Source organism: Aspergillus udagawae (assembly GCF_001078395.1).
Source record: "Aspergillus udagawae IFM 46973 DNA, scaffold_2, whole genome shotgun sequence".
Lineage (NCBI taxonomy): Eukaryota > Fungi > Ascomycota > Eurotiomycetes > Eurotiales > Aspergillaceae > Aspergillus > Aspergillus udagawae.
The window spans coordinates 1,894,421-1,918,987 of record NW_025091265.1 but is presented as its reverse complement, the minus strand read 5'-3'; the positions used below and the strand labels follow the sequence as shown (position 1 = coordinate 1,918,987).

Genomic DNA, 24,567 nt, shown 5'->3' with positions numbered 1-24,567 from the left:
TCCACGGCACTTCGGAGACAGGCTTAAATTCGACTGTCTAGCGCGAAAGTGGAAGCCGCGACCATTCATCTCAACCTCTGTTAAATTGGACGTCACGATCAGGCTCATTTCTCTGGCTCCAACTTTATTATTTTCTGACCTCGTTTGCTAATATTCACGCCATGTCGCGGAAACCAGCTGATGTGGCGTCAAAAGAGCGCAACGAATATATCCCGTCTTTTATCGCGAAGAAACCGTTCTACATCGATGATGAGTCGACTGCTAATGATTATCTCGAACATCAACGTCTTCAAAAACAAGCTACAGATCAATCGAAATGGTACGACCGTGGGAAGCGCGCTGGTCCAGCAGCCACCAAGTATCGCAAAGGCGCTTGCGAGAATTGCGGTGCCATGACCCACAAAACAAAAGAGTGTCTAAGCCGACCCCGAAAGCTTGGTGCTAAATGGACGGGTAAAGATATACAGGCCGATGAGGTTGTACAGAACGTCGAACTGGGGTGGGACGCTAAGAGAGACCGATGGAATGGCTACGATCCCAGCGAATACCGTCAGGTTATCGAGGAATATGAGGAACTCGAAAAACTGAAACGCAGTACGAAACCGGGAGGTCAAGACGGAACAAAGATTACGGATGGCGAATTGGACGATGAGGAAGCTGCTATAGAGGAAGCCCGGTACGCTGAAGAATCAGATATGGGACGACAACAAAGCACTGCGACTCGCAATCTACGTATCCGAGAAGATACTGCAAAGTACCTGCTCAACCTTGACCTCGATTCGGCCAAGTACGATCCTAAAACACGGCGAATGGTCGATATGGGTGCGCAGGATGATCAAGCTGCAGCTCTTGTTGCCGAGGAGAATTTTGTTCGCGTGTCTGGGGACGCTGCAGAATTTGAGAGAGCTCAAAAGTATGCTTGGGAGTCGCAAGAACGTGGAGATAAAAAGATCCATCTCCAAGCTAATCCCACATCCGGTGAAATCCTACGAAAGAAAGAGCAGGCCGAGAGTGAGGCGAAGCGCCAGGCTCAACGGAAGGCACTATTGGAGAAATACGGTGGCGAGGAGCATCTCAAACCTACGCCCCTCCGGGAAACCATGGTCATTGAGAACGAAAGGTTCGTCGAATATGACGAGACTGGCGCAATCAAGGGTGCGCCGAAGAACGCAGTCAAGTCCAAATATCCAGAAGATGTATTCGTGAACAACCACACCACAGTATTTGGAAGCTGGTGGCATGACTTCCAGTGGGGTTACGCTTGCTGTTTTTCAACGGTGAAAAATAGCTATTGTACCGGTGAAGACGGTAAGAAAGCATTCGAGGAAGCAGAAATGAGGTCGATGGGTTTGCTGCCTGGGCCGGAGACGAGTGATCAAACCTCCGCTCCGGCTAAGGGCGAGACAGACAACATCCATGAAGCCGAGGATTCGACCAATCGCAGTCAGCGAAAAGCAGACACCGAGACCAACACTAAGAAGAGAACAATGATGGAGATGAAATCTGGTATTAGTGAGGAAGAGTTGGATTCATACAAACGAAGCCGTCTCGCCGCTGACGATCCAATGGCTTCGTTCATCGGGAAAGAATGATTGTGACATCTTACGTTAAGCTTCAAATTATAATTGTCGGATATGCCATTTTTGCATCACCACAAGGGCGTTTTGGGGCTGATCTATTTACTCAATACCCATTTAAGTTGTATTCAGGAGAATGTTCTCTATACCTAGGACTATCATCATGCAATTTATCCCATTAGTGAGATATACAAACAGTCAGACGAGCGAATGCTAGTTCACCTGGCTCTTGCAGGCGACTGAAGTAAAGTCTTCGGTTTTGGGTGGACTAGAGTAGCTAAGCGGCAGGATAGTAAAAGCATAAGATTCCCAGTCAAACAAAGCTAATCCTGAAATGGACTGGTGTATCTCTAGTGGCGTCGAATGCTAGTTCAGACGTCAGGTGACCTCGAGTTCGCGGGAGATTCTGGAATCACGAGACGAGGGCACAAGCCCTGGATACCACAACTCGCTTAGCGACACCCGCCCCAGATCTCAGCGCAACTTTCGATACGCCCAGCGACGACGACAACGACAACCAGCCCTTCAACGGAATCGCCAGGTAAGTTACTATTACGAGTGTTGCCGTACCCTTTTTCCTCATTTTTCAAGCGACATATTGTACTAAATTTTGCGTCAATTCTGCAGTTCCTTAATTCAAGATGAGTACGTACCACATTCGACATTTCACCGAGCGCCGATAGCCTCTCTCGTCGAAAGATTCAAGCAGACTGACAACGATTACAGCGAAGGGTACCTCCAGCTTCGGCAAGCGCCACAACAAGTCTCACACCCTCTGCCGGCGTTGTGGTCAGTATTTCACCTTTCGAGATTGTTCCGGCGGAAGATTCATGCGGATCTCTATATGGGAGACGGTGTTGGGATATTGCCGGAGGAAAACAATAGGATTCAGATGGGCTAACACCTTGTGATTTTCGATTGCAGGCCGCCGCTCCTTCCACATCCAGAAGTCGACCTGTGCCAACTGCGGTTACCCCTCCGCTAAGGTTCGCAAGTGTACGGACTCCCCGATCTTCGTTATCTCTTTTGTTTGAACCCGTGCTTGGTCGACAATGGGACTCTTTCAAGCACAGCTGTATGGTTGACTTTTGGAATGTTGGCTTACGGATTTTCTTTTAACAACAGACAACTGGAGCGAGAAGGCCAAGAGAAGAAAGACCACCGGCACCGGCAGAATGAGCCACCTCAAGGATGTTCACCGTCGCTTCAAGAACGGCTTCCAGGTCGGCACTCCCAAGGGCGCCCGTGGTCCCGAGAACCACTAAATTAAATTCGACGTCGCGTTTTCGTTCTCGGAGGCTGGAGAGGGCTGGTATGAATGGCCTGGCATTTGAAGTGACCGGTTTCAATGCAAGGCGAAAATGACGCTTTCCCATGGAGTTGGTGTTGGGACGGGTCTTTTCTTTGCCGTCATAGCAATCATGTTCTAGACTAAAAGAATAAATGGGCACAAATTTGACGACAAATGGAAGACCGAACAAAAATTCGAGGGATTTTTGCAAGGGAAAGCACGCGTGGATTTCTTTTCCTTGTTTATGGCTGGCGAATATCCCGCGTGGCAGATACAGTGTTGTGATATCTTCCCAATGCTACGATCTGTCTTACTGAATCTACCCGTTTTCTCGCATTGTACAGGCCTTTTGCATCTCCAGAACGACCAATCACTTCAAATGACGATTTCTCCAGCCGTCGCATTGGTTTGAATTTGTCCTCCGCGCTTCGGAACGCCTGGTTTCCGGAAGAGACAACTTTCCCATCAGCAACTGAGGCAACACTTTTATTCCCCTCTTCCGAAGATCCTGACGCCTCCATCTCTTTGAATGAAGTACAACACCTCTTTCTCTTCCCAATCACCCTCAGTACCTGTCCTTTCACCCCTTCCCCAGGCGCCTCCTTTACTTATCCTCAGTACTCCACTGACATCCCTGGCCGCACCCGTTTCCAAACTGCGCAGTTGCATGACCATCTCCGCCCGATGAGCCGATCCAATGGCAAAGGCGGCATGCTCCATCTCCAATGGCGTTGCCGATTGCAAAGCGGATGTTGATGCGTTGTGTATCAACGGCGAATCGGAGGAAAGCGTCAGGATTGTCGCATAAGCATGCTATGCTCGGTCAGCACAGTAATTGGCTCTCCCTCGATGATCGTACCTCTTGTAGTCCCATGACCCATTCCCCCATCTCGGTAGCGCCTATACCATGACTCGGACCCGAAGCGGCCAGTAGCATGTCCGGTTGGTCAATGACCAGTAGTACTTCGGGTTCCCCTTCATCTCCGGTTTTTGAGGATTTAAGCTGTTCGATCACATTCGCGATGTCATTCTCGAGTGCGTCAAGGGCTCCAAGCCCGCTGCCGGAGAAATGTAGTCGTTTTGTACGTCCGCTCTCGGCCGACGCTGTGCTCGGGACCGTGGAGCTCGGTTGCGGCAGATGTTGCGGAGCTCGTCCCGGCACAGCGCCTAGGGATGTGCGCAGAGGGAGGGCAGTCCTTGGAGGAATGGCAGAGGGCGAAGATGGTGGCGGCGGTGATCTTTGGGTCGCCGAAGGCGCGTAGAAGAGTTCCGAGAGTCCATCGACAAAGGCAAATTGGCCCTTGTCTGTCAGGCGCGCAAGATCCAAACCCTAGGAGTGTCAGTCTGTTACTGGATTGAAAATTCAGGGAATGAAAGTCATAAATAACGAAGCCCATAAATAGCGACTACACTTTTGAGTAGGAAAAAATCGAGCAGGGGGAGGCAAACTTACCAATCTCTTTGCTTCTGTCCTCCAAAAATCCCAACCCCGCAAAAAACTTACAAGCGCGACTTTGCACTTTTTCCGCCCATCAACGCCATCGCTACCGAACGTAACGTGGGAGTTAGACGGCGCGCTCAGTGCAGCATAGAGGAATCGCAGGACGAGCCAATTGCCCGTTGAGTTTAGTACTGAGGACAAGACTGTGAGTGAGGATTGAGGGAGGGACGTTACATATGGCGTTAGGAGGGGCGGTACTGCCGGTTGGGAGGGCATAATCAAACGACAGCTTTCTCCGGGATGTTGCACAGGTGAGCGCAATCAAAACTGATATTCGTAAATCCCAGATGGGCTCTGTCTTGAGAGTACCGTAATTGTGCGGAATTTAGTTCGATATTGTTAGTATCGGGGAGATGACGTTGTATAGAAAATATGACTGATTGGTCGATATCCGCATTGATGCCAAGACAACCTCCTGCCTCAGGCAGCTGGTATGAATATGATGCCTTTCAATGCTGCGCTCGAACGAATCTAGACGTTCTGCTGTATTTTTATCCAAGATATCTCATTTACTCAAGTTTCTAGTAGTCGCAATGGGCTCGCATTGAAAGCTCATCCTGGCGACAAGGACGAAGCATACGCAGCATGGAAAGAGACATATGGAGGGAAATTGCAATAAATATACTTCGTTAAAAGGGCTTATATGCAGCCAGGCTGGTAATGTGATGTGCTCGTCAGCCATTGATCATATGCAGCGAGGCCTAGCAAAAGAATTCACTATTGCTCGTTCTATCAATGTATCCCCTTCAATTGATCTAAATTCAACAATGTTGTAATTACTCTGTAGGGGTACTGCAACTATTCGAGACAAAGCATACTACAACACAAGCCTGATCAAGTCAAGTATCGGCGAAATAAGCAGGCCTTTCCAGAGATGACATTGCCAAAGAGCCTGAATGATAGAGCTGTAGCATATCATAAAAAGTACGAAGTCATTTGTAATTCTTCCATAAGATTTACTGATCCCCAATCGACCCGAATTGCCAGATGTGCCTGAGGACAACAATGGATCGTTGTTATTCGACAAAATTTTGCGCCCATCACCTGACTGACTGCCACTTCCCCACATGACTTTCTTCTCATCCAGCACAAAACGAGGATGTCTCGACTCGGAATCCAGAGTAGTCTGAGTCTCAAATACCAAGTCGAATGAAGGCTATCCTCTCATCTTCTCATGCTTTTGGAAAACTGCATCAATTTGTGACTTCTGGTTGTCCGGTCCCTGAAGCGTGGATCCTATACTGTTCCTATGCCGATCGTGAGTTGGCCCCACGATATCCTCTCGCCTTGAGATTCCCCAGTCATGTTCTGTTTATTCAATTGATATTTCCCGATTTGTCCTGTCGCAAGTCCATTTGTCTTTAAAATACCTGTATACCGCCTGTTGGTGTGAATACGGGTTATGTTCATTGCTTGAAATGCCCTGTCAATTCTTCTCGACCCCCTATTCTCCCATGTAGATTGCAATACGGCCAGTCACCCTGGTCATGCTTGACTACGGTAAAAAGGAGAAGCTGCAGATTGATGAAACCGGCGCTGAGTGCTAACTCTGCTATACCCGATTAGATGCTACCAGTCTGGTGTAACTCTCAACGTACACCTGACCTACATTACAAACAACCAGGTTATCATCGATAAAAATGGCCAGTACCCGTGATTCTCACTCATATGCTGTAGGTGCCCCAGACTTCCACTAATCCTAGTCAAGGAACGGGAGTAACTGATTTTGTGTCCAGTGTGATGAGTGCCGTTTAAGAAAGTCTAGGGTATGGGATATCCATTTTGGTATGACCGGATAAATCCATATTGACACTTCACAGTGTTCGAAAGAACGACCGACATGCGCTCAATGCAAGCAGTTGAACAAAGAATGCAATTACAGTCCAAAAGTCACTAGAAGCCCTCTCACTCGACAGTGAGTTGCTCTTCCGTTTCTACTAGTACAGAATGGCTAACGCGTTATTGTCAGACATTTAACCTACGTCGAAGAGCGCTTGCAAGCATTTGAAACAGCTTTAGGAAGGCTGTTTCCTGGAGGTGACCTGGACGCTACTGTTCGCTCGTTGCTGCAGGACCAAGATGCACCGCAGAAGCCTGTGTCTTCGCCCAATTCTTCGTCAAGGCATTCAACCCCAGCCAAGGCCGAGGCAGATCGAACCGAACCAGCCCCTGAAGCTCTTCCGCAACAAGCGGACGGGTTCGACTGGGCCGAGAACAGAATCACAGTAGGTGATTTGACAGATGGAATGGCCGCCTTGTCGATAAAGCCCGAGGGAACAGGTTATTTCGGTTCGTGTCGGACCAAAACATAGGAAATCTTAAACGGCTGCTAACTCCCTCCATAGGCGCATCTTCCAGTGTGGTGCCTCTTCGAGCATTATTGAAGCATGGCTTCGATCTGAATTTTCCCGCTAGTCCGAATAAGCCAGCGGAAAGAGTGCCTTTGAAAAGCCAGCTTCTGAGCACTGCACCTTCCGGGCTCATTGAGCAAGCCTTCATGGACGCCTTCTTTCTCAATTACCATACCAGCTATCCATTTGTGCACGAAGCTACCTTCAAAGCGCAGTTCTATGAACAAGCTCCCCGCCCCCATGGACAGGCGTGGCAGATACTTCTCAATACCATTCTAGCCCTTGGGGCATGGAGCATTGGAGATGACAACTCCGACCTTGATATCACATTCTACCAGGAAGCCAGAAGCCACCTGCAGCAGGTGTCTGTTTTTGAGACAGGAAATCTTACTCTCATTTTGGCACTGCTACTTCTGAGTAACTATGCGCAAAAGAGAAACAAGCCGAACACCGGCTGGAATTTCTTGGGCCTGGCTGTGCGGATGGCCATGAGCCTTGGTCTGCACAAGGAGTTCCCAGGCTGGAAAATCAGTCTACTTCAGCGAGAGATGAGGAGACGATTATGGTGGGGAGTGTATATATTCGACAGTGGCGCGGCGAAAACCTTTGGTCGACCTATCCTCTTACCAGAGGACAGTGTCATGGATTCAAAACACGTTCTCAACATTCATGACGAGGTAATACTAATCCCCTCCACAAGCATTCTAATGAGCTCATTCAATATCTAACGCAATCACAGGCTCTCACATCAACCACCACCGTGCTACCCGCCGAGGAGAACGGGCCGACTATCTACTCAGGCATGATCGCGCAGGCGAAATTCCACCTACACACCAATAGCGTCTACCAGCGTCTGATATCAACACCAAGTCTAACCGCGGAGGAGACATTGGGTCTCTCAAAACCCATGGAAGACTGGTACAACAGCCTCCCGCATTACTTCAAGCAGCCAATTACAACACCCGAGTCGGACAACTTCGCTCTCGTCCGCAACCGCCTCATGTGGCGGCACTGGAATCTGAGAATCCTCCTCTACCGGCCCATCCTTCTCCGCTGGGCGTCGAGAAGATGGACGCCGACGCCGGGCTCGCCGCCGGAACCCGAGGATCCGCTCGAGACGGAGTGCAGAATGCTCTGCCTTCGCAACGCCCGGTGGACCATCTCGTCCATCTCGGACTTTGTCAATAATCACATCTGCACGAGACTGGGGGCCTGGTATATGCTGTACGTTCCATTACCACCATCTTCGAAAATGCTCGAGGCAACTGAACGCTAATGGATTTATGTACAGTTACTTCCTCTTCCAGGCTGGCCTGATCCCTATCATACTCCTCATGACAGATCCCACCAGCACGGACGCCCCCGCCTGGCTTCAAGACGTCGAGACCACCAAGAAACTTCTCACCCACCCTTCTCTAAGCAACAACCGTCTCGCCACCCGCTGTCTAGAAGTCGTGAATAGGCTTTGCTCCCCTGCGTATACTTCCTCCGTCTCGGACGGGTCAACCGCGGTGCAGCCGCCGATGCTGATGCAGTTCTCAGATCAGCTCCTCAACGATCCAATGTTCGGGAGTATGTTCCCGGATGTGGACCAAGAGTTGAATATAGGGGGAATGGATTTCTCCGAATGGGTGAATTTCGCGCCTCAGACCGACTTCCACTGATTCAACTGTGGCTAAGTATTGTAACAGAATCGAACGTGGTATCACACATACTGAACGTGAGAGCTCATAACGACGACATTGACGTTACTCCGATCAACTCGAAAGAAACCGGAATCTTCCAGTGACGGCGCTGAATATATTCCTGCTCTTCTAAACATCCTCTTCCTGCCGCGCATATGGCTTTTTCTCGAGGTCAGGGTCGCCGGCCTGAGTTTCCCGGAGCTCCGCCTCGATCTGGACGATGCGCTGCTTCTCCTCATGGGCTGCTGTGTCACCGAAGATGAGATCCATATCTTCAAGAGTCTGTTGATTGGCAAGTTAGCCGCCGCCAATCCGCAATTGCAGCGCTGCACAACTAGGAAAGAGATGGGATCAGGGCGACGAACCTTCCCGCGTGTCTCTGGAATGCAGAAGAATGTGAAAGCCAGCGCCAAAAGACAGAATGCTGCGAAGAAGATATAGGTGCCATAGGTGATTGTGTCGAGCATATCTGGGGTTACCAGTCCAATGATACTGGAAAGGCGAGGTGTCAGTTCATGATAACCTTTTGCTTCGCTCATTTATGACATTCAATGAAACACATACAAATTGCACATCCAAGTCGCCGAGGTCGTGATGGAGATAGCTTTGGAGCGGATGGAAAGGTTAAAGATTTCCGACGGCAGGACCCAACCGATGGGTGCTGTTCTCAGTCAGTCAAATGCACTCAGATAGGTGACGAGATGAGGGCACACAGACCGAAAGAGTATGAAAAGTTGATATCGTAGATATAGATAAAGGCAATCCCCGCCCACCCAGCGGATTTGTGATTGACCAAGTCTGATCCATAGGCGCCGATAATGCCGCCTACGATTGCCAGGGAAATGCAGGTGCCCGTGGCCCCAGTCATCAACAAAGGACGACGGCCAACCTTGTCGATCAAGAAAAGTGCTGGAAGAGTGCTGAGGCAGTTCACGATTCCATAGACGCCGGTAGCGAGGAGTGAGGTCTAAGATGTACCAGGAGAGTCAGTCAAGCTAACTAATTTGACTCTTACACTTATAAGCTTACCGTGTTACCGTCCAGTCCAAGTTGCCCAAAGATCGTAGGGGCGTAGTAAATCATGGCTGCGGATTATGTTAGTGGTAGCAAAACAAGGGATAACGATGTAGAATCACCATTGCAGCCCATGAACTGCTGAAAGAACATGACGGAGCATCCGATTGCCAGCCGCTTGAACCGGGCCCATGTGGTCAGGAATGAGAGGTACTGCCATGTTCAGTGAGACTGCTCCGAAAACGAAAGAGCTGTGATTAAGAACACTCACCTGAGCAGCATGCAATCGAAGGCCAGACATGTTCGGAAAATGTTCTCGCGAAAAGGTGTTCTCCAACAAAATTGAAGCTTTGATTTCCAGGTATTCATTAACGAGTTCCGGGCAGTCCCTGTCTTTCCGTCTCAGTTTGGACAGTGACCTCAACGCGTCATCGTATCGCTCCTTCATCATTAGCCATCGCGGAGTGTCAGGGAAGAAAAACATGCCCAGCCCGAGGATCATGGCTGGGACGATCTGAAGAGCCAAGGGTAATCTCCAGGACGCTTCAGACTGTCCGTCACAGCCGCCCGATGGCACATCGCGATAGGGATCAAATTTGGAACCATTGCTGAAAGGAACATCCGGGGCGCAGCGTGACCCTCCGATGTAGTTTGTGCCATAGTTGATCCAATAACTGACCAGAATACCAATGGTTATAGAGACTCGTCAAGTCAGCAGATGACTGATGGGAATAACCATGGACTAACGTACGTTGTTGAATGACGACAAGACTACCTCGAATTTCGGCAACAGAAACCTGCCAATCCTTAGCAATCTTTTACTTCTCCTTCCTCTGCCAGACGAGGGTACATACCTCTGAAATGTACAGAGGCACCACCATGGTCAGCTGACCAACTGCCAGACCTGCGATAGCTCTCCCTACAAGCGATCAGAAACTCTGATGTGTCTTGATTTGGTGAAACGTACCGGCAAAAAGCATCGGGATGGTCACTGCGCCGCATTGAATGGCCGAACCAATGACAAAAATTACAACTGCTAGGTTGATTGATAGCTTGCGTCCAAGTCTGTCGGCAATGGGTCCGTTGATGAGGGAGCCAAACCAGGCAGCTAACAAGGCGTCAATATTGTTATTGGAGGGGAAGCCTAGGATGTTCAACCTACCAAGAAGGAGCGTAGACACGAACCATCCTTTGAAGCTGCTATCTGTGTAGATACGAGGGAAGCGGGCCCCGAACGACTCCATGGTAATAACCCCGGAAATAACACCTTGGTCATAGCCAAAGAGCAACCCACCGAGAGTTGAGAACTACAGATAACGGTCAGGATCGCGCCCTGGCTGTCTTTTTCCATCAGAAAGTGGACTTACTGATGCGACCCCAAGAAGATAGGGATTCTGATAGATGAGGGAAAACCCCCCTTTGGGAGTATTGTCCATAGACCCAGTCATTCTTGCTGTCCAGTCAATTTACCTCTCGAAAGTGCTGATCTTGTTCTATGCGATCATTCTCATCAGCAAGTAATTCTTATATACCCCTCGGCTTCCTCGATCCCTGCGCGTGTTGATTCTTAAACTCCGCACGACTGTATTCCGTCTCTGAACCTGAGTAGCATGATCCAGAAGCATTGCTGAAGAAACGGAGTTGAGTGCTCCGGCCAATGAAGAATTTTATAGTCAAGATCATCTTCGTAGGCGTGATCGGACCAGCACCGAGCCCGGTTAGAGAACATGGGGAATGAAATGCGGGGAGACTTTTTGTGGCAAGATGGCCTCCCGAATGGAAGTTTGTACTCCACCAGCCTGGTCCATCATTGCCCTGAATTGACAAGAGAGTCGGAGAACCCTTGTCCGATTGGATGCTCGGGCATTTCCTGCTGTTGTTCTCTCACTAAGAGACAGTTACACAGCAGGAACAACGGCTCTCACGTCAGAAGCCAAGTAGGACAGACCGAGGGATTAACCTGGGAATGAGATAAGGAGTAAGCTATGGTGCAAGTAAACGGAGTCAATGGCACGTACCTAGTCAGCTGGAGGCCAGTAGACCGACGACAGCGGGGGAGAAGCCACCCCGGTTGCCAATCAATGTGGGGCGACAAAAGGGCACAATAAGCATCAGCCATCAAAGTCAATTTAGCCATCAAACGAGGCTTTCATCATATCGAGTCGAAGAGAGGAGGGAAGAAATTGTCAAAGAGACACAGAGATAGCAGGCAATCTGCATCGGCTGACTTTGGACCTTTCGACCTTGACGAGAAGCGATGGAACCAAAGCATGTGATAGCCAGTGTAAGGTAAGGAGTGTAAAGTAAGGAGCTAAGGGATATTGCAGGAGAATAAGGTATCACTTGAACCTGTCATATACCTGTCATATACCTGTCAAATATGTCAAGATAAAGGTGAATATAAGCTGCTTGTATACAAACCGACCGCAGACAGTACCAAAAGACCACTGAGGAGTCCAATGCAAGAATAGAGGAGGTGAAACAAAGTGACCACCGCCTGCACCAGGTGCAGTCATATTTTGCTCAATTTGCTCAATTGCGCTCAAGCACCAGCATCCCCGTGAGTCTGGATCTCTGCCCTGCCAATGAGGCTTCAACTGTGCCTGAATTGAGACAACATTCTTACTTCCCCAAGATGACGGTGAAGCCTCGTTTCCTGCCGTCTCATCAATCCAATTGTGCTTGTACCACCGACACTCAGAGGAGCGTTGCCCAGACAGTCTACTCTACATCCCTCCACTATAATTGATTTCTTAAGAGGCAGGCATATAATACTCATCCATTGCTCCTCTCCGTTACTACTTTCCAGTACTTCTTTGATCCAACACTTCTCTCTCATCATCCAATATTCACTTAGTTCTATCTATCTGAGCAACCTCAAAAGACAACCTCGTCTCCCCTAATTTCATTCTAAGTACAACCATAACCACAATGACCCGCAAGCCCCTCCGCATCGGCGTCCTCCTGGTCGGCAACGTCCAACTCCTGGACCTCGCCGCTGTTGACCTCCTCTTCATGATCGACCCTTCCTACCTAACTGCCTGCAACCTCCCCAAACCCCTAATCGAGCTCGGCCGCCCGGTCTCAGTGGTCTACATCGGCAAAGCAGGCCAAGAAGCACACCAGGCAACGACCTCCCACCTTTCCCTGCAACTCACCCACTCCCCCGCCGATCCCGCCGTCCAACCAGGCGCTCTCGACATCATTCTCATCCCGGGCCCAGAGCCCTCGACTATCCCGGAAGCAGAGTATCTCAATTTCATGCGCGCCCACAACACCGCGGGCACGCACATCCTCAGCATCTGCACGGGGATCCTGGTCGTCGCGCACGCGGGGATCGCCACGGGCAAGCGCGCAACGGGCCCTCGCATGATGATCCCCATGCTGCGGGAGAAGTTCCCCGAAACGCAGTGGGATGACTCGCTGCGCGCCGTGCATGACGGCAATTTATGGTGTAGCGGGGGAATCACCAACGGCCATGATCTCATCGCTATGTATCTCAGGACGATCGTTGCCGAGCCGCTCGTTAAGACCATCCTCGGTATGGCGGATGTGCCTGAGCGCAGTCTGAAATACGACAGTGCGCCGACGACCGACAACCTGTTCTTCCTGTGGCAGGTGCTCAGGGCGTTGCCGTCGATGCTGTTCCGGTCCATCAAGGCGTAGAGGAAAGTCGAAGATGACCGTTATGACCTCACAGATATGTCTTGCGCTTGTTTCTCTATCGATATGTATTGCTAACCACGCTACTTGCGAACTTCCCCCAATGGTTTCTCTCCACTTCGTTCTTGTCTATGGAGTTCCAGGTGTCCCTTGACAGCTCTGGCGTTAGATAGACTTTTCGGTTTTCTGCTCTCCTATGGTGGGTCTGTTTCCTGGTGTCATTGTTTCGTGATGGAATAAAAATATTAGAATGACCTATGATCTCTGCATACGGCTGCCCAAGTCAATGCTGCTTGCATCTGTAGTGGCCAGTAGTTGACCTCCGTACTCTTTTTCCATTTCATGACAAGAAGGAGGGTTGCTCAAAGAGCTCAAGGACGCACTACGAACAAGGCACAATGGCGATTGAACATGAACGATCAGACCTATCACAGCCTCTAGCTCAGGTGACCGACTAGTTTCTGCTTCCACGAGATCCGAGAGTCGACCTCCTGGAACCTGTCAATCTTGAGGTATCGTCAATTTCTCTAAGAAAGAGTCCAAACGCTAGTTGCCACATTTCAGCATATGATATGACCCCAGGCCAATCTGCATTGAAGGTAAAGTCCTCCTCATAACGAACGAAGCCGTTGACAAAACGGAGGAAAAAGGGAAAAAGAAAGAACCGTCGAGCACGCTCAGACCTATGCAATACGCACTAAGAGAGACGCTAAAAGAACTGGAAACCCCAGGAGATGTATCGAAACATCTCCAGCTCATCACAATGCTAGATTAACAGACAAAGCAGAGGTTCTTGATGTACGTCGGGCAATCGCGGATTTGCATGAAATATGCCGCTTATCGCCTGAGTCAATGCCGCACGGAAGCATAAAACGTTTTTCTCATAACTTATAGCATGAAGAAGAGTCGTCTGTCGCTTGGGTTATATATGTTTGGCATTTGTTTTCAGCTCATTTTCGAGTGCTACTTTCGAGACTCGCTGGGCTCCCAATGAATGGGCTCAAAGTCCTGGTTCTGAAAGTGGGCCTGGTTGTAGGGAGAGCTGAAAAGCAGGTTAGTGTTCAACTCCTAACACATCAACAACCCAAAGAGAGCAACCGGATCCATCTTACTTCTTGAATGGAGTAGTGACAGGTAGGGAATGACTTAAGTTTTGTTTCATGACCAATGGATTCAGCCGAATTTGAGGTCCGTCAGACGAGCGACTTGGCAACGAGCTCATAGGCGGCGGGGGTCCAGACATTCGGGGAGGAGGTGGTGGTGGTGATGTTGCTGGAATTGCAGCCGGAGGGCTGGGCATACTCGGCTGGTAAACTTCGTGAGGTGGAGATACCCGGTAAGGACTCGGAGGCGCGGGAGACATTGCAGGAGATATCGCAGTAGGAGCAGCTGGCGTGAGGCCAAACGACGGATCCATCATGAGACCAGGAATCGACATCAGACTAGAGTTCACGTCGAACGAAAGAGCACCTTGATCCCACGGGGAGTAGTTAGTGGTCATTCCAAATTGGTAATTAACCACGGGTTCCATATTCACAGTAGGTTCGAGACGGTAAAGGATGTCGTAGTGGCCACTGGATCAAGAATGTCAGCGCCCTGAAATCTAGAGCCAAGTTGTGACGCTCAACGACTTACGGGCGATACAGCAGTCGGATCGTAGCGGAGCTGGGCCGGCTCGGCGTCAACAGATGAGGGGTGACCGCGTCACCTGCGCTGCGGTCGAGGTATAGGATCTCAACTGCGAATCCGGACCCCTCGATCACACCATCAACTAAGGCTTGAAGTCCAACTTCATCGATTTCCGTTTTGACCGTCTCGATTCGCGTTGCGCAGTACTGGTCTACAGGCAACGAGAGGAAGGCCTGGTACCTATGAGGGTTCAATTTCATCCAAGCACTTGTGAGGAGCTATAGAAATGTTCGCGAGTCAGTATTGCCAGCCGTCAAGCTCAGGTCTTCACACTAAGATAAAGGATCTGAATGTGCCGGAGGAATACTGACTCTAAAATGAGTGATGACGGCGCTCGAGTTATAGTCGATATTGAAGGCTTCAACCAGGAAAGATTCGTCGTGTACGCCGTTTTGGATGGCTTCCGAAACTTGTGTGAAGACCTGTTCCGTGGCTTCGACAAATATTTCGTACAGATGTTCCTGTTGGCCGACTTGATCAAGCAGAGAGCTCAGCGACTTGATCCGCAGTAGTTCGCGGTGCACTTGCAGCGTGTCTCGGAGATTGAAGAGGCTCTCAAAGTAGCCGAACGCAACCGCTACAGACCATTCAGCATATATGGAATACGACCCACGAATCTCTGGAAGGACGACTGCTCACCTCTCCAACCACAATTCCCGTCCCCTTTCATGATCCGTGTAAAAGGATGCGTCACTGCCAGTGCCTATGTGTGGATTGTTAGACCATACTGCATCCGTCGAAGGGAAAGCAAAAATGGGGAAGCAGCAATCGTACGTTGGTTTTTGTGACATAGGTAGGATCCGCATTCGCATACTCCAACGCAATTGCATTGCTCGATTGTTTCATGGATACCAAAGGGCCCTTTGGCACCAGTCGTCAGTCGAGTTCTATGCGCAAGCCGCTAACAGCCATCGCTTACCTGAACGTCTGCTTCGAACTCGTTCGAAAGTTCCTGAAACCGCTTCATCTCATCCGGAGATAGTGTATTCATATTGTAACGTGGTGTTCTCTTTGTATAGAAAGAATCCGAGAGGTGCGAGAATTCGTGGCTGAGAAAAGCAGCAGAAGGCTGAAGATCTTGCTGGTACAAGTCCTGTCGGCCTGGGAAATGATTTGAGAGACCAAGGGGATTCCAAGAAATATCCGACAAGGACATGGCATTCACGGACGTAGACTTCGTACGGCAAGAGCTTTGAATCTCGGGAGTGGATTCACTGAAGTCTAAGACCCTCGGTATCAGTTTCCTTTTTCGCAGCCGAGAAAAGAACTGCAGCGAAGAATCTGGTAGACGTACAAGACAGGAGAAGCGATCATCATCTGCACAGGGCGTGCTGTGGCGGAACAGGGAACGGCAGTTGGCTCGGTCCGTGGGTAGTTCCCTCGACCTGACGATGCGAGTGCGCAATTCTTAACAATATCTTGACAGGCGCAACGATCTAGAATTCGGTACACTTTAGCAAAGCACATCAATTTTCAGCACGTTGAACAAGGTGTCATGTTTGGAGACAAAGGAATAGTGGGAAACGGCTGTGAGGTATAGGATTAACCTATCATGGGGAAAAGGGAATTAAGCGCCAGCCAGACACAGTACACGAATAGCTTAGGTAGGGAGACAATGCGCGATCAAGTAGACAGTAGAAGCCAAACGGAGTTTATCAGAACGTTTGTCGCGATCGAAAACAATCAAAATACAGGACCGAAAAGATGCGGTAGACGATCCAGGATAAAGACGAGGTGTATAAGGCTGTCAGCTGCAGTAGTCATGGTGGTAGGTACAGGCTCGAGTCGAGTCCAGAAAAAGCGATACATCGTTTCGATTGAGAGGTTCGTGCTCGACTGGACCGGGCCATCGGCATCCAAAACAGTATCAGATGGGTCGGAAGCCCGTTGACGAACCATATCCTAGAACGGGTCTACTTCCTCTCCTCGCAAGGATTCCCATTAGGTCCATCGGACGAACGAATTGAAGCACGGAAATGAATGCTCGGACAAAACCATGACTCGCTTGCGGGCTTCAACCAAAGACGAAATGATATACAATTGTATAAGCACATTTGTCAGGGTTGTTGCTTCTCTTGCGATACCCCATCCTACTTCAAATGGACCAGTGGATGGAGCGTATGTGCCTTTATCCGGACATGAGGAAGTCATAGGAGGCGGTGATAAGATTGGTAAGCTGGCAAGGGGATGGGATTGAAAAAAGAATTATGACAAGCAAGAAAAAGGGAAAAATGAAGCTCTGACCTTCTGATTTCCGCTGTTGCTGGATATTCAGTAATGCACAATAGTCGATGAGGTATTATTTGAGAATGTCGTAGTCCCTCGTAGCCCTGCGTGCCTAATTTCTAAGGATGCATATATCCAACCCACATGTGCTGGTGCGTGATATGACAGGACCCAATGATTGATAATATATCCTTGGGAAAAGAAGAGTCCAGAAAATGACGATGATGTTGATGGTGGTGCCGCGGTGATAGCTCGGGTGTGGAAGACAGGGATGCTATAGGCGATTCTGACTTAGAGAGCAATATGTGCCAGGAAAGTCATGCCGAGACACTATAGGTGAAAGGGACGACGGTGAGGCAGACGATGGCGACAATGATGATAAATAAGAGCTTAAGAAGGTAACCTGCGATTATTATGATTATTATCTCCAAATCACAGTCCAGTCGTCGAGGTCGCAGAGAGCAGTTCCCTGGGTTGACTTGTCAAGGATGGCGGGAAAGATAACTTGAATGGACGAGGGGGGAAAAGCGCGGGGTTTATGATTATTTAGTTCGAAGTTGTGGGCGTTATCGGTCAGGACAAGAAAGTAAAAAAGATGGGTTTTTGGGTAAAATGTTCTCCGTAAGGCACTGTGGATTCCGCCCGGGTCAATGGGAATGGGTCTTAGTCTGTTAGACTCTTAGGCCTTTCATGGCGTTAAAAGGAGCTTATGAGATAAACAGATAGATTGCCCTGGAGGAGTAATACTATGCGGAGTAATAGCTCCTAACCCTTCTGAAACCTGCGAGTAGATGGCGTCCAAACATGGGCCAGATTCAAATGGAACTGACAGAATGTAGGAATTCACTGCATCAAGAAGACATGCGTTCTGGTGATAGTGGCGACAAAAAGATAGTTGGAAAAATATTAAAAAAAAGGGAGCCAAAGACAACGAAACAATTGCAAGGGACTACGAAAATAATTTACGGGGTTATGTGTGTCCCAGTAGATAGTTCCAGCAGAATCATTGGGGAAAAGGTGTCGGCTCTTTCAACTGCATTTCCCGTCTTAAATTACAGTAGTCTGGAGAATTCATTAAGAAGGTACACCTGTTTCCATTATTGATCTCTTGCCATGATAAACCCAGAGTGATGATAACTTCCATTGGCATTGCCACGGCGCTGTTGTTGCTGCTGTTACACACTTTTTGGGATTGTCCTCCTATCCAAGCATACCGTACCTAGCTTGTCAGTACGTAAGTATGCGGCTTGTGATCGTGAGCTTGACAAATCAGCAGGAAACTAGGTGTGATCTCCATGATCAAACGAACGATTGAAGGACAGACGATTCGAGAATATTACCCTTTCAGAAAGCGAGACGAGACAAGGAGGAACCTATGTGGGAATTGTTACGGCAGTACGTAGTTAAGAGATATGGATACTTGAGAGCAATTATTCGACAGTCCGAGACACCACGATCACAAGCTGCAAATGCCGGATTGTCGTGATTGGTGGTCATTCGGAGGGACTGCTGCAGTGCACCTCAAGATGCCCCAGTCGTACGGAATATCTATCCAATTATTATAGGAGTGACGGGCCGGATAGCTAAGTGTCCAAGTGACGCACGTATCGAGCTAGGTGCTCAGATCGCAGCAACTATCTACGTACTCTACTAGATACAATGCAGAGTCGTATCTAGATAGTTACAGATGCAGAAGACCTCGCAAGACACGCGCCGTACTGGTGGAAACTGTGGTAAGTAGACCCAGCTTAGTTAAGTTTCACAGAATCCTGGTGAGGAAAAAGCAAAAAAGTGAAATAAAGAGGAAACTGAAGATGGGGATCCACTAAGATGACAAAGGGACAAAGAAAAAAGAAACAAGCGACCTCAGAAGAATCCCCGATCTCGATGCAACATTCGTTTCTGCGCCTCTGCCTCGATTTCCCATGCAGTTGAAAGCGGCCACATGTCACAGCAGGAAACATGTTGCTGTGCGCTAATCGTCATTATTATTTGTGGGTTCTTAACTGTTGTCCTCGAGCTCCACTAATTGTTACTGAGCCTAACAGCAAGGAAGAAGTGGGCCTTCTAAGAAATCAGGATCTCTCGCTTGTGGGTCATCATTGTTTTCGACTATTACGTCTAATGGCCAACGAAAGATTTGGGGACACTCAGTACTGTTATTCAGTGGTTGCGCTCACATTTTATCTTATTTTCCCTCTGACTTCATTGATCAAATGGGCGGAGAACTCTGTTTAATTTCGGCATAGGCTAGCCTTGTTGTCCAATAGCAAGGAGCGTCCTCAGGCATTAACCCACCTAAATGTGTGTATGGAGGAGCACTACTCTGTATGGAGTACTTCAAAGCAGATACCTGGCGACTTGCAGCCCTTGACAAATGTCACCTACCACTGATATTGCCTAGTGTTTCATTCAGTCACTCAGCATAAACAAGCGGCATCATTTCAAGCTTGCCATACTTCGTACTCCGTACTCTGTGATATGGAGAGCAAAGGGCAATAGTGGAGATAATGATAACCTGGTTGCCACTTGGGAAGTCAGTGCTCTTCAGATGCTGACCAATTTAGAGTTAGGACTACGTTGTAAGGCTTCCAATAACAAACCCCATTCCGCGATGAGAACAGGATGAAAAGATGAGTTGATGACATTGCGAGCAAGTCTGTTCAGCAGAAAGCATCAGATGACGAGTTCACGATGATATACACAGGAATCAGATCTGTTTGGATTGTAATATTCACCATTTGCTTATGGTCATGGCCCGTCACCCAGTCAATCACCATCGCCAGCAGGGGCTGACATTATCATTCTATCATAAACGTGCTGCGGAATCAGGCCACCGAATGCAGTTGCCTCCCTGTAATCAATGCGCTCGGGGTCTCGGAGTCAATGATCCAGTAAATCCTTAGGGAATGGTGACTCTTTCTGCCAGTTATGACCCTTAGCCTTCCTATTGATGGTCTCGGACGGTCTGTCCGTTAGCTGATACTTCCGAACTACCCAGCTGGTGCATCTACCGCTTCACCTGGTCTCAAGACTCCTTCCTGTTCTGTTTGATTCAGATCTTACCCAATATCGACATTTATCCGGTTGTATGGCCTTGCCTGACTCGGACCCTGATCAGTAAGACCATACTCCGTATATCACAGTAGACTATCATTCCTTCATTGCATGGGTAAACATCTTCCTGGTAGAGTTCACCAATCTCGATCCAACTAGGAGGAGGCTTGCATATGCGGCATCGGAAGTATCTCCGAAGCAATCACATACACATATCACATAGTAGCTGCTGAACCATGGAGCTCTTTGATTGCTTGATCTATGGTTGCTGGTTTGACAACCCAGGCTATCCAGCAGTCCCGTTAACTAGCGGTTGCCTTCCTTTCTCCTCTTCCGCTGGTGGGATCCCCACCATTGTGGTTTGATAGCCGCAAGGCATGAATCGGACGGAACATTGGCCCCAGACCCTGACCCAGTAGCCATGGCGGCGATGGTGAGCCCGAGAAATAATTAGCTACTTACCTGTCCTATGTATTAGTGCCTTTGCATGGGAATCCAGACCCGTCGAATGTATACTCCCTCGTGTCTTTTCATGCTCCATTCAACCAAGCAGAAGCTGCACATTGCTCTGATTACTTCATTGCGGTTCATTTCATGCACATGGCATCCTTCTAATATCAGACATCTAAACGGGTGTGAGGCAGCACTTTCTCGTGTTGCTATTGAAAATCCAACCGCAGCTCCAACGCAGCAATCTACAACAAAGTACAACATGGTATGGGGTACTTTTACACCTTACATATCAATAGTACTTTTCTGTTCCTTTTTTTTTTTTTTTTGTTTTGTTTTGTTTTAGAGAATCCAGGATTCCCTTTTTCTTTGTTGTTCCCCTGCCAATAATGAAAGACGATATAATATTGTCTCCGTTAGACTCACCACTAATCAATTGACATTTATTTATTATTTGATAAACGCGGAGATTTCTCGGCAACCAAACCGCGAACCCAGCCTTTTGTGTCTATGATCAGGTACAGCCCCTGTATTTTCCTTTCTAAAACAGTAATAAGAAGACAATATGTTCGCATTCGATCCGACCAACAACTGTCCAAAGATTAGCTCCCAAACTAAATGGATCATGCCTGAAATTACTACCCTTTAAAGAAATCCATGGTCGATCGACTTCCACTATCTGTCTAGATACACTATGACCAAGGTGATCATGTTGGCCATAGTGGATAATAGACAGATAGTGGATCCTTGACAATAATATTTTATCTATTGACGCGGGATTTGAAGGTTTCGGTAAGAGCGGGGCCGTACCAAAAAGTCAGGGCAATGGTGAGTTTCTGGACCGTGGCGTCTGGCAGACCGCCAATTGGCAAAAGTACTCCATCTGGAGGGAGTTCAACAACGGGAAGCTTTCTGTAGGAACAGATATGGTGTGCGGATAGAGTCCGTACCTTGCGCACGGAATACAGGAACTACTAAGGTACCTACCTAATATGGATGGCACCGTAGAGACTCAATAGAGGCACGGAGGTACGGAGTACTGTTGTCAAGGCAGGAACAAGACGGCTGGATGAGGCTGGTAGCAAGTACACTACGACTACGTGGTACTGTACATGTGTACGTAGGAAGTCCCATGTAACGTGTACTTCGTACACCATTCGAATGATTGACATGGGACGTTCCGTCCGGTGAGTGTCAAACATTTGATACCAACTACGGAGTACCCGGGAACCTAGACACACTTGACTCCCAGTTTTCCGTCAAATCATGATTCATAGAGAGAGTAGCATCCAGGATAGACAAGAGATCAGCGCGGAGCGCTTTAGCTGATTCCTAGACTAGGACTTAAGCGGTAAGTGCCCGCATTGCGTCCCGAATCCTTCTACGGAGGTAAACTTCCACACAGGATGAATTGTCCGATCTCCACAGAATGAAGTGTCTGTCGTCCTTCGTCATACAGTTGCATCGTACCTTCGGCTACGATATTAACCGCTGCAGTCTGCAGTCTAGTTGTAGTGTCGTCCATAGGTGCTTGAAAAGCTGCTCGATGCTTCAGCCTTCGTTCCCGTGTTTTCCTCCCGTGGACTGGTTCTCAGTTTCCCTCATGCTCTCAAAGTCGAATTATTGAATCGAAGAATGGAAAGTGCGGATCACAGGTGGTGGACTCCTCTGTAAGTCTGCCAAAACGCATCGGGTGATCAACTCGGGAGTCAGAAGCGAATCACCGACGATTACCACTCACCAGTATATATATTGCATTAGATAGTTACGGACTCCGGGGACTATCTAGCATCTAACACCGTGTCCCTGATTACCCGCCGGTTGATCATCGACTGCCTAGGGCGTAGACCATGGAGTACTCCGTACTTAGTGCTACTTAGTTATTCCTTAGCTTGGGAAGACTCTGTCTCCATTTCTGCTAGTTCTCCTGCAGGCTTGATACAGCAAACAGGGGTCATAACCGGTCTTGTTTCGCGGAGGTAATATCTCCTTCAGTCCCAAGGCTAGAAGGCTCCTAAACCGGCCTTGGAACCCTGTCCTCCCTTGCCCTTCCACCCTGTCCGTACTCGGAAGTTGCTGGCACGTAAACCCGCGGTAGGCGCCTCGTCTCCAAACGCCGATTGGAGCATCGAACCCCCTCTCATCCCATGTAGTTGTGCCGGGTCGTCGTTCTTGAATCCTTCGCCGTCGACTAATGTCGCCCGCCAGAGGCTTTGGAGTGACGCGCTCCACTCTTGAAGAGCACGCAATCGATCCACATCGCTGGCACTTTCCACAACAACCGTTCCGTTTTCTTGGTCGATCTTGGCATCCAACTTCTTGTCAAGGATTAGGTAACTCAGGATATCTTGTACTTCTGGGACGGATATCTTGATGTGCTTGGAGATGAAACTGAGCGAAAACCGCGTATACGGAGCGATAAATTTGAGGACAGCTTTCGTACGCATGTTACGGCTCACTTCGTCAATGTTTTCCGCGATAAAAGGGTCCGCCAGAACGTCCGGGTTCTTGCTCAAGACCGCTTCGTATGCATGTATATCGTCCCGTTGGAATGCATCGACCAAATCTGTCATGGCTGAGATGCGCGGATCGTTCTTATAAGGCTTCGTCTCCTGCGAATCGAAGGGGTTGATGTCGGACTTCATCAGCATCGTTGTGAGGACAAGGTATTTCAGAACTTGAATTCGTTGCATCGAGCCTGCTTCGTCGTAGTTTCGGAATGATTCGAAAAAGTCGCTCTGAGCCTCTTCCCAGTTCTCCTCGCTCATATGCATCTTGCCTCCGCATTCGCGGATAATACCCATAATCTTGGGGTGCGGTACGGCCGACCGCACGCGGAGTGCGCGCTGATATAGCGCCTTGAGCCGTTTGTTGTTTTTTGTCTCGGCGTACATCTGAATCTCCAGAGCATACAACTCAAGCAAATATGTCCCTTTACTGGGATCATCCGAGCCATCCTCTCGTTGGCATGCACGATGCAGCTCCCTCACTTTCTTGCTCAGTTGCCCATATTCCTTGCGCTCCAACCACAGGCGGGCCAGTTTGATATTTGTTTTGAGCCACAAGCGCTCGTTGTTCGTGTTCTGAAATGAGTTGAGGGTTAGGGAGTAGAATTCTTCCATGCACTGATATGCCCTGTCGTCATCCGAAGCCTTTTCGATGTAATCGAGCATGTTGTTGATCGACTTTTCAGAGTAGTTGCGAGTGACAGCGGATTTAACGTAGGTAAGGAGCTCTCGATAGTGTTCGACTGCCTGGGGGTGTAATCAGCCTTCGTCGAGACAGGGCGACTGTCGAAGACTGATGACCTACATCGGTATATCTCCCAAGTTTGAACTCCAACTTGATCGCTTGTTTTAGTCCTTTGAAGCCCCTTCCAAAATTATCAGTGATTTTGCCTCAGCCGATCGGCCAAATAGAGCAAGACATCATTACCAATCGCCTTTCTCTTCCTCCATTGCAGGTACACCGAGAAACTCATCTATCGCCTCCTCCGGGTTGTCAATCTTGATCTGTTTGGCATTGTAGTATTTGTTCTCGATTCCGACGTCCCCCGACTCATCTTCGTCTGCGTCTTCGTATTCAAAGTCATACCTAAATCATCGTCAGTTAGCCGGAAGAGGTCGCATAGAGGATGTGTGTGGCATACTCCTCGTCACCGGAGTCTTGCATGAAGTCATCATCGTCAGACATTGCCAAAAGAGCGGTGGTCGAGCGAAGAGATTCGAAATGAGCGTCTAAATATTAGTGAAGTAATAAAATTAGGAATTAAGTAACTCAAAGGGTCAACGTAGGAAAATGCGTCAGTCGTTAAAGGATGATGACAGGTGAAAGAGCTTCTGGGGAATGGATGGGCTTGAGCTCCCGCGCCTATCGGAGCCTCGGAGCCTGGGGCACAATCGCTGCCCCCGCGCTAGATAGATATTGGCCCCAACGCCTGACTAGATTACTACTGATTGTTTCGAACAATGCCGCTGATAGTCAAAATAATATCAAGGTGTGTAGATATACAACACGTTGAGCGGCTTTTCTTCACTCTGAACCGCTTATTTGGGCCTTATTT

The 24,567-nt window shown here is 48.8% G+C and overlaps 9 protein-coding genes across 9 annotated transcripts; 4 read left to right on the top strand and 5 right to left on the bottom strand.

Annotated features, from left to right (window-relative positions):
• Positions 1-161: 161 nt before the first annotated feature.
• On the top strand, positions 162-1,592 carry slu7 (mRNA splicing protein SLU7; the record flags this gene model as incomplete). Its single annotated transcript, XM_043287944.1, has 1 exon — positions 162-1,592. The coding sequence occupies one exon, from the start codon at positions 162-164 to the stop codon at positions 1,590-1,592; it is 1,431 nt and encodes a 476-aa protein (XP_043143879.1).
• Positions 1,593-2,218: 626 nt separating this feature from the next.
• On the top strand, positions 2,219-2,842 carry Aud_002986 (60S ribosomal protein eL37; the record flags this gene model as incomplete). Its single annotated transcript, XM_043287943.1, has 4 exons — positions 2,219-2,222; positions 2,304-2,366; positions 2,502-2,573; positions 2,703-2,842. 4 exons carry the CDS (start codon positions 2,219-2,221, stop codon positions 2,840-2,842), a joined length of 279 nt encoding a protein of 92 aa, XP_043143878.1.
• Positions 2,843-3,354: 512 nt separating this feature from the next.
• Aud_002985 (uncharacterized protein) lies at positions 3,355-4,585 on the bottom strand (the record flags this gene model as incomplete). The annotated part of the gene is made up of 3 exons (XM_043287942.1): positions 3,355-3,681; positions 3,728-4,198; positions 4,373-4,585. 3 exons carry the CDS (start codon positions 4,583-4,585, stop codon positions 3,355-3,357), a joined length of 1,011 nt encoding a protein of 336 aa, XP_043143877.1.
• Positions 4,586-6,009: 1,424 nt separating this feature from the next.
• Aud_002984 (putative C6 transcription factor (Gal4)) lies at positions 6,010-8,384 on the top strand (the record flags this gene model as incomplete). Its single annotated transcript, XM_043287941.1, has 7 exons — positions 6,010-6,042; positions 6,106-6,135; positions 6,190-6,284; positions 6,339-6,658; positions 6,715-7,397; positions 7,460-7,944; positions 8,012-8,384. 7 exons carry the CDS (start codon positions 6,010-6,012, stop codon positions 8,382-8,384), a joined length of 2,019 nt encoding a protein of 672 aa, XP_043143876.1.
• Positions 8,385-8,534: 150 nt separating this feature from the next.
• On the bottom strand, positions 8,535-8,872 carry Aud_002983 (uncharacterized protein; the record flags this gene model as incomplete). The annotated part of the gene is made up of 2 exons (XM_043287940.1): positions 8,535-8,687; positions 8,771-8,872. The coding sequence occupies 2 exons, from the start codon at positions 8,870-8,872 to the stop codon at positions 8,535-8,537; spliced, it is 255 nt and encodes an 84-aa protein (XP_043143875.1).
• A 218-nt stretch (positions 8,873-9,090) lies between these two features.
• Positions 9,091-10,867, bottom strand: Aud_002982 (sugar porter family MFS transporter; the record flags this gene model as incomplete). The annotated part of the gene is made up of 9 exons (XM_043287939.1): positions 9,091-9,372; positions 9,435-9,490; positions 9,542-9,632; positions 9,691-10,121; positions 10,171-10,216; positions 10,274-10,338; positions 10,387-10,527; positions 10,582-10,726; positions 10,787-10,867. The coding sequence occupies 9 exons, from the start codon at positions 10,865-10,867 to the stop codon at positions 9,091-9,093; spliced, it is 1,338 nt and encodes a 445-aa protein (XP_043143874.1).
• Positions 10,868-12,350: 1,483 nt separating this feature from the next.
• On the top strand, positions 12,351-13,085 carry Aud_002981 (uncharacterized protein; the record flags this gene model as incomplete). Its single annotated transcript, XM_043287938.1, has 1 exon — positions 12,351-13,085. The coding sequence occupies one exon, from the start codon at positions 12,351-12,353 to the stop codon at positions 13,083-13,085; it is 735 nt and encodes a 244-aa protein (XP_043143873.1).
• A 960-nt stretch (positions 13,086-14,045) lies between these two features.
• Aud_002980 (OTU family ubiquitin thioesterase) lies at positions 14,046-15,762 on the bottom strand (the record flags this gene model as incomplete). Its single annotated transcript, XM_043287937.1, has 7 exons — positions 14,046-14,124; positions 14,195-14,656; positions 14,718-14,989; positions 15,083-15,348; positions 15,411-15,474; positions 15,546-15,632; positions 15,691-15,762. The coding sequence occupies 7 exons, from the start codon at positions 15,760-15,762 to the stop codon at positions 14,046-14,048; spliced, it is 1,302 nt and encodes a 433-aa protein (XP_043143872.1).
• A 6,745-nt stretch (positions 15,763-22,507) lies between these two features.
• On the bottom strand, positions 22,508-24,197 carry Aud_002979 (putative COP9 signalosome subunit 2 (CsnB); the record flags this gene model as incomplete). Its single annotated transcript, XM_043287936.1, has 4 exons — positions 22,508-23,758; positions 23,817-23,877; positions 23,940-24,098; positions 24,154-24,197. 4 exons carry the CDS (start codon positions 24,195-24,197, stop codon positions 22,508-22,510), a joined length of 1,515 nt encoding a protein of 504 aa, XP_043143871.1.
• Positions 24,198-24,567: the final 370 nt, after the last annotated feature.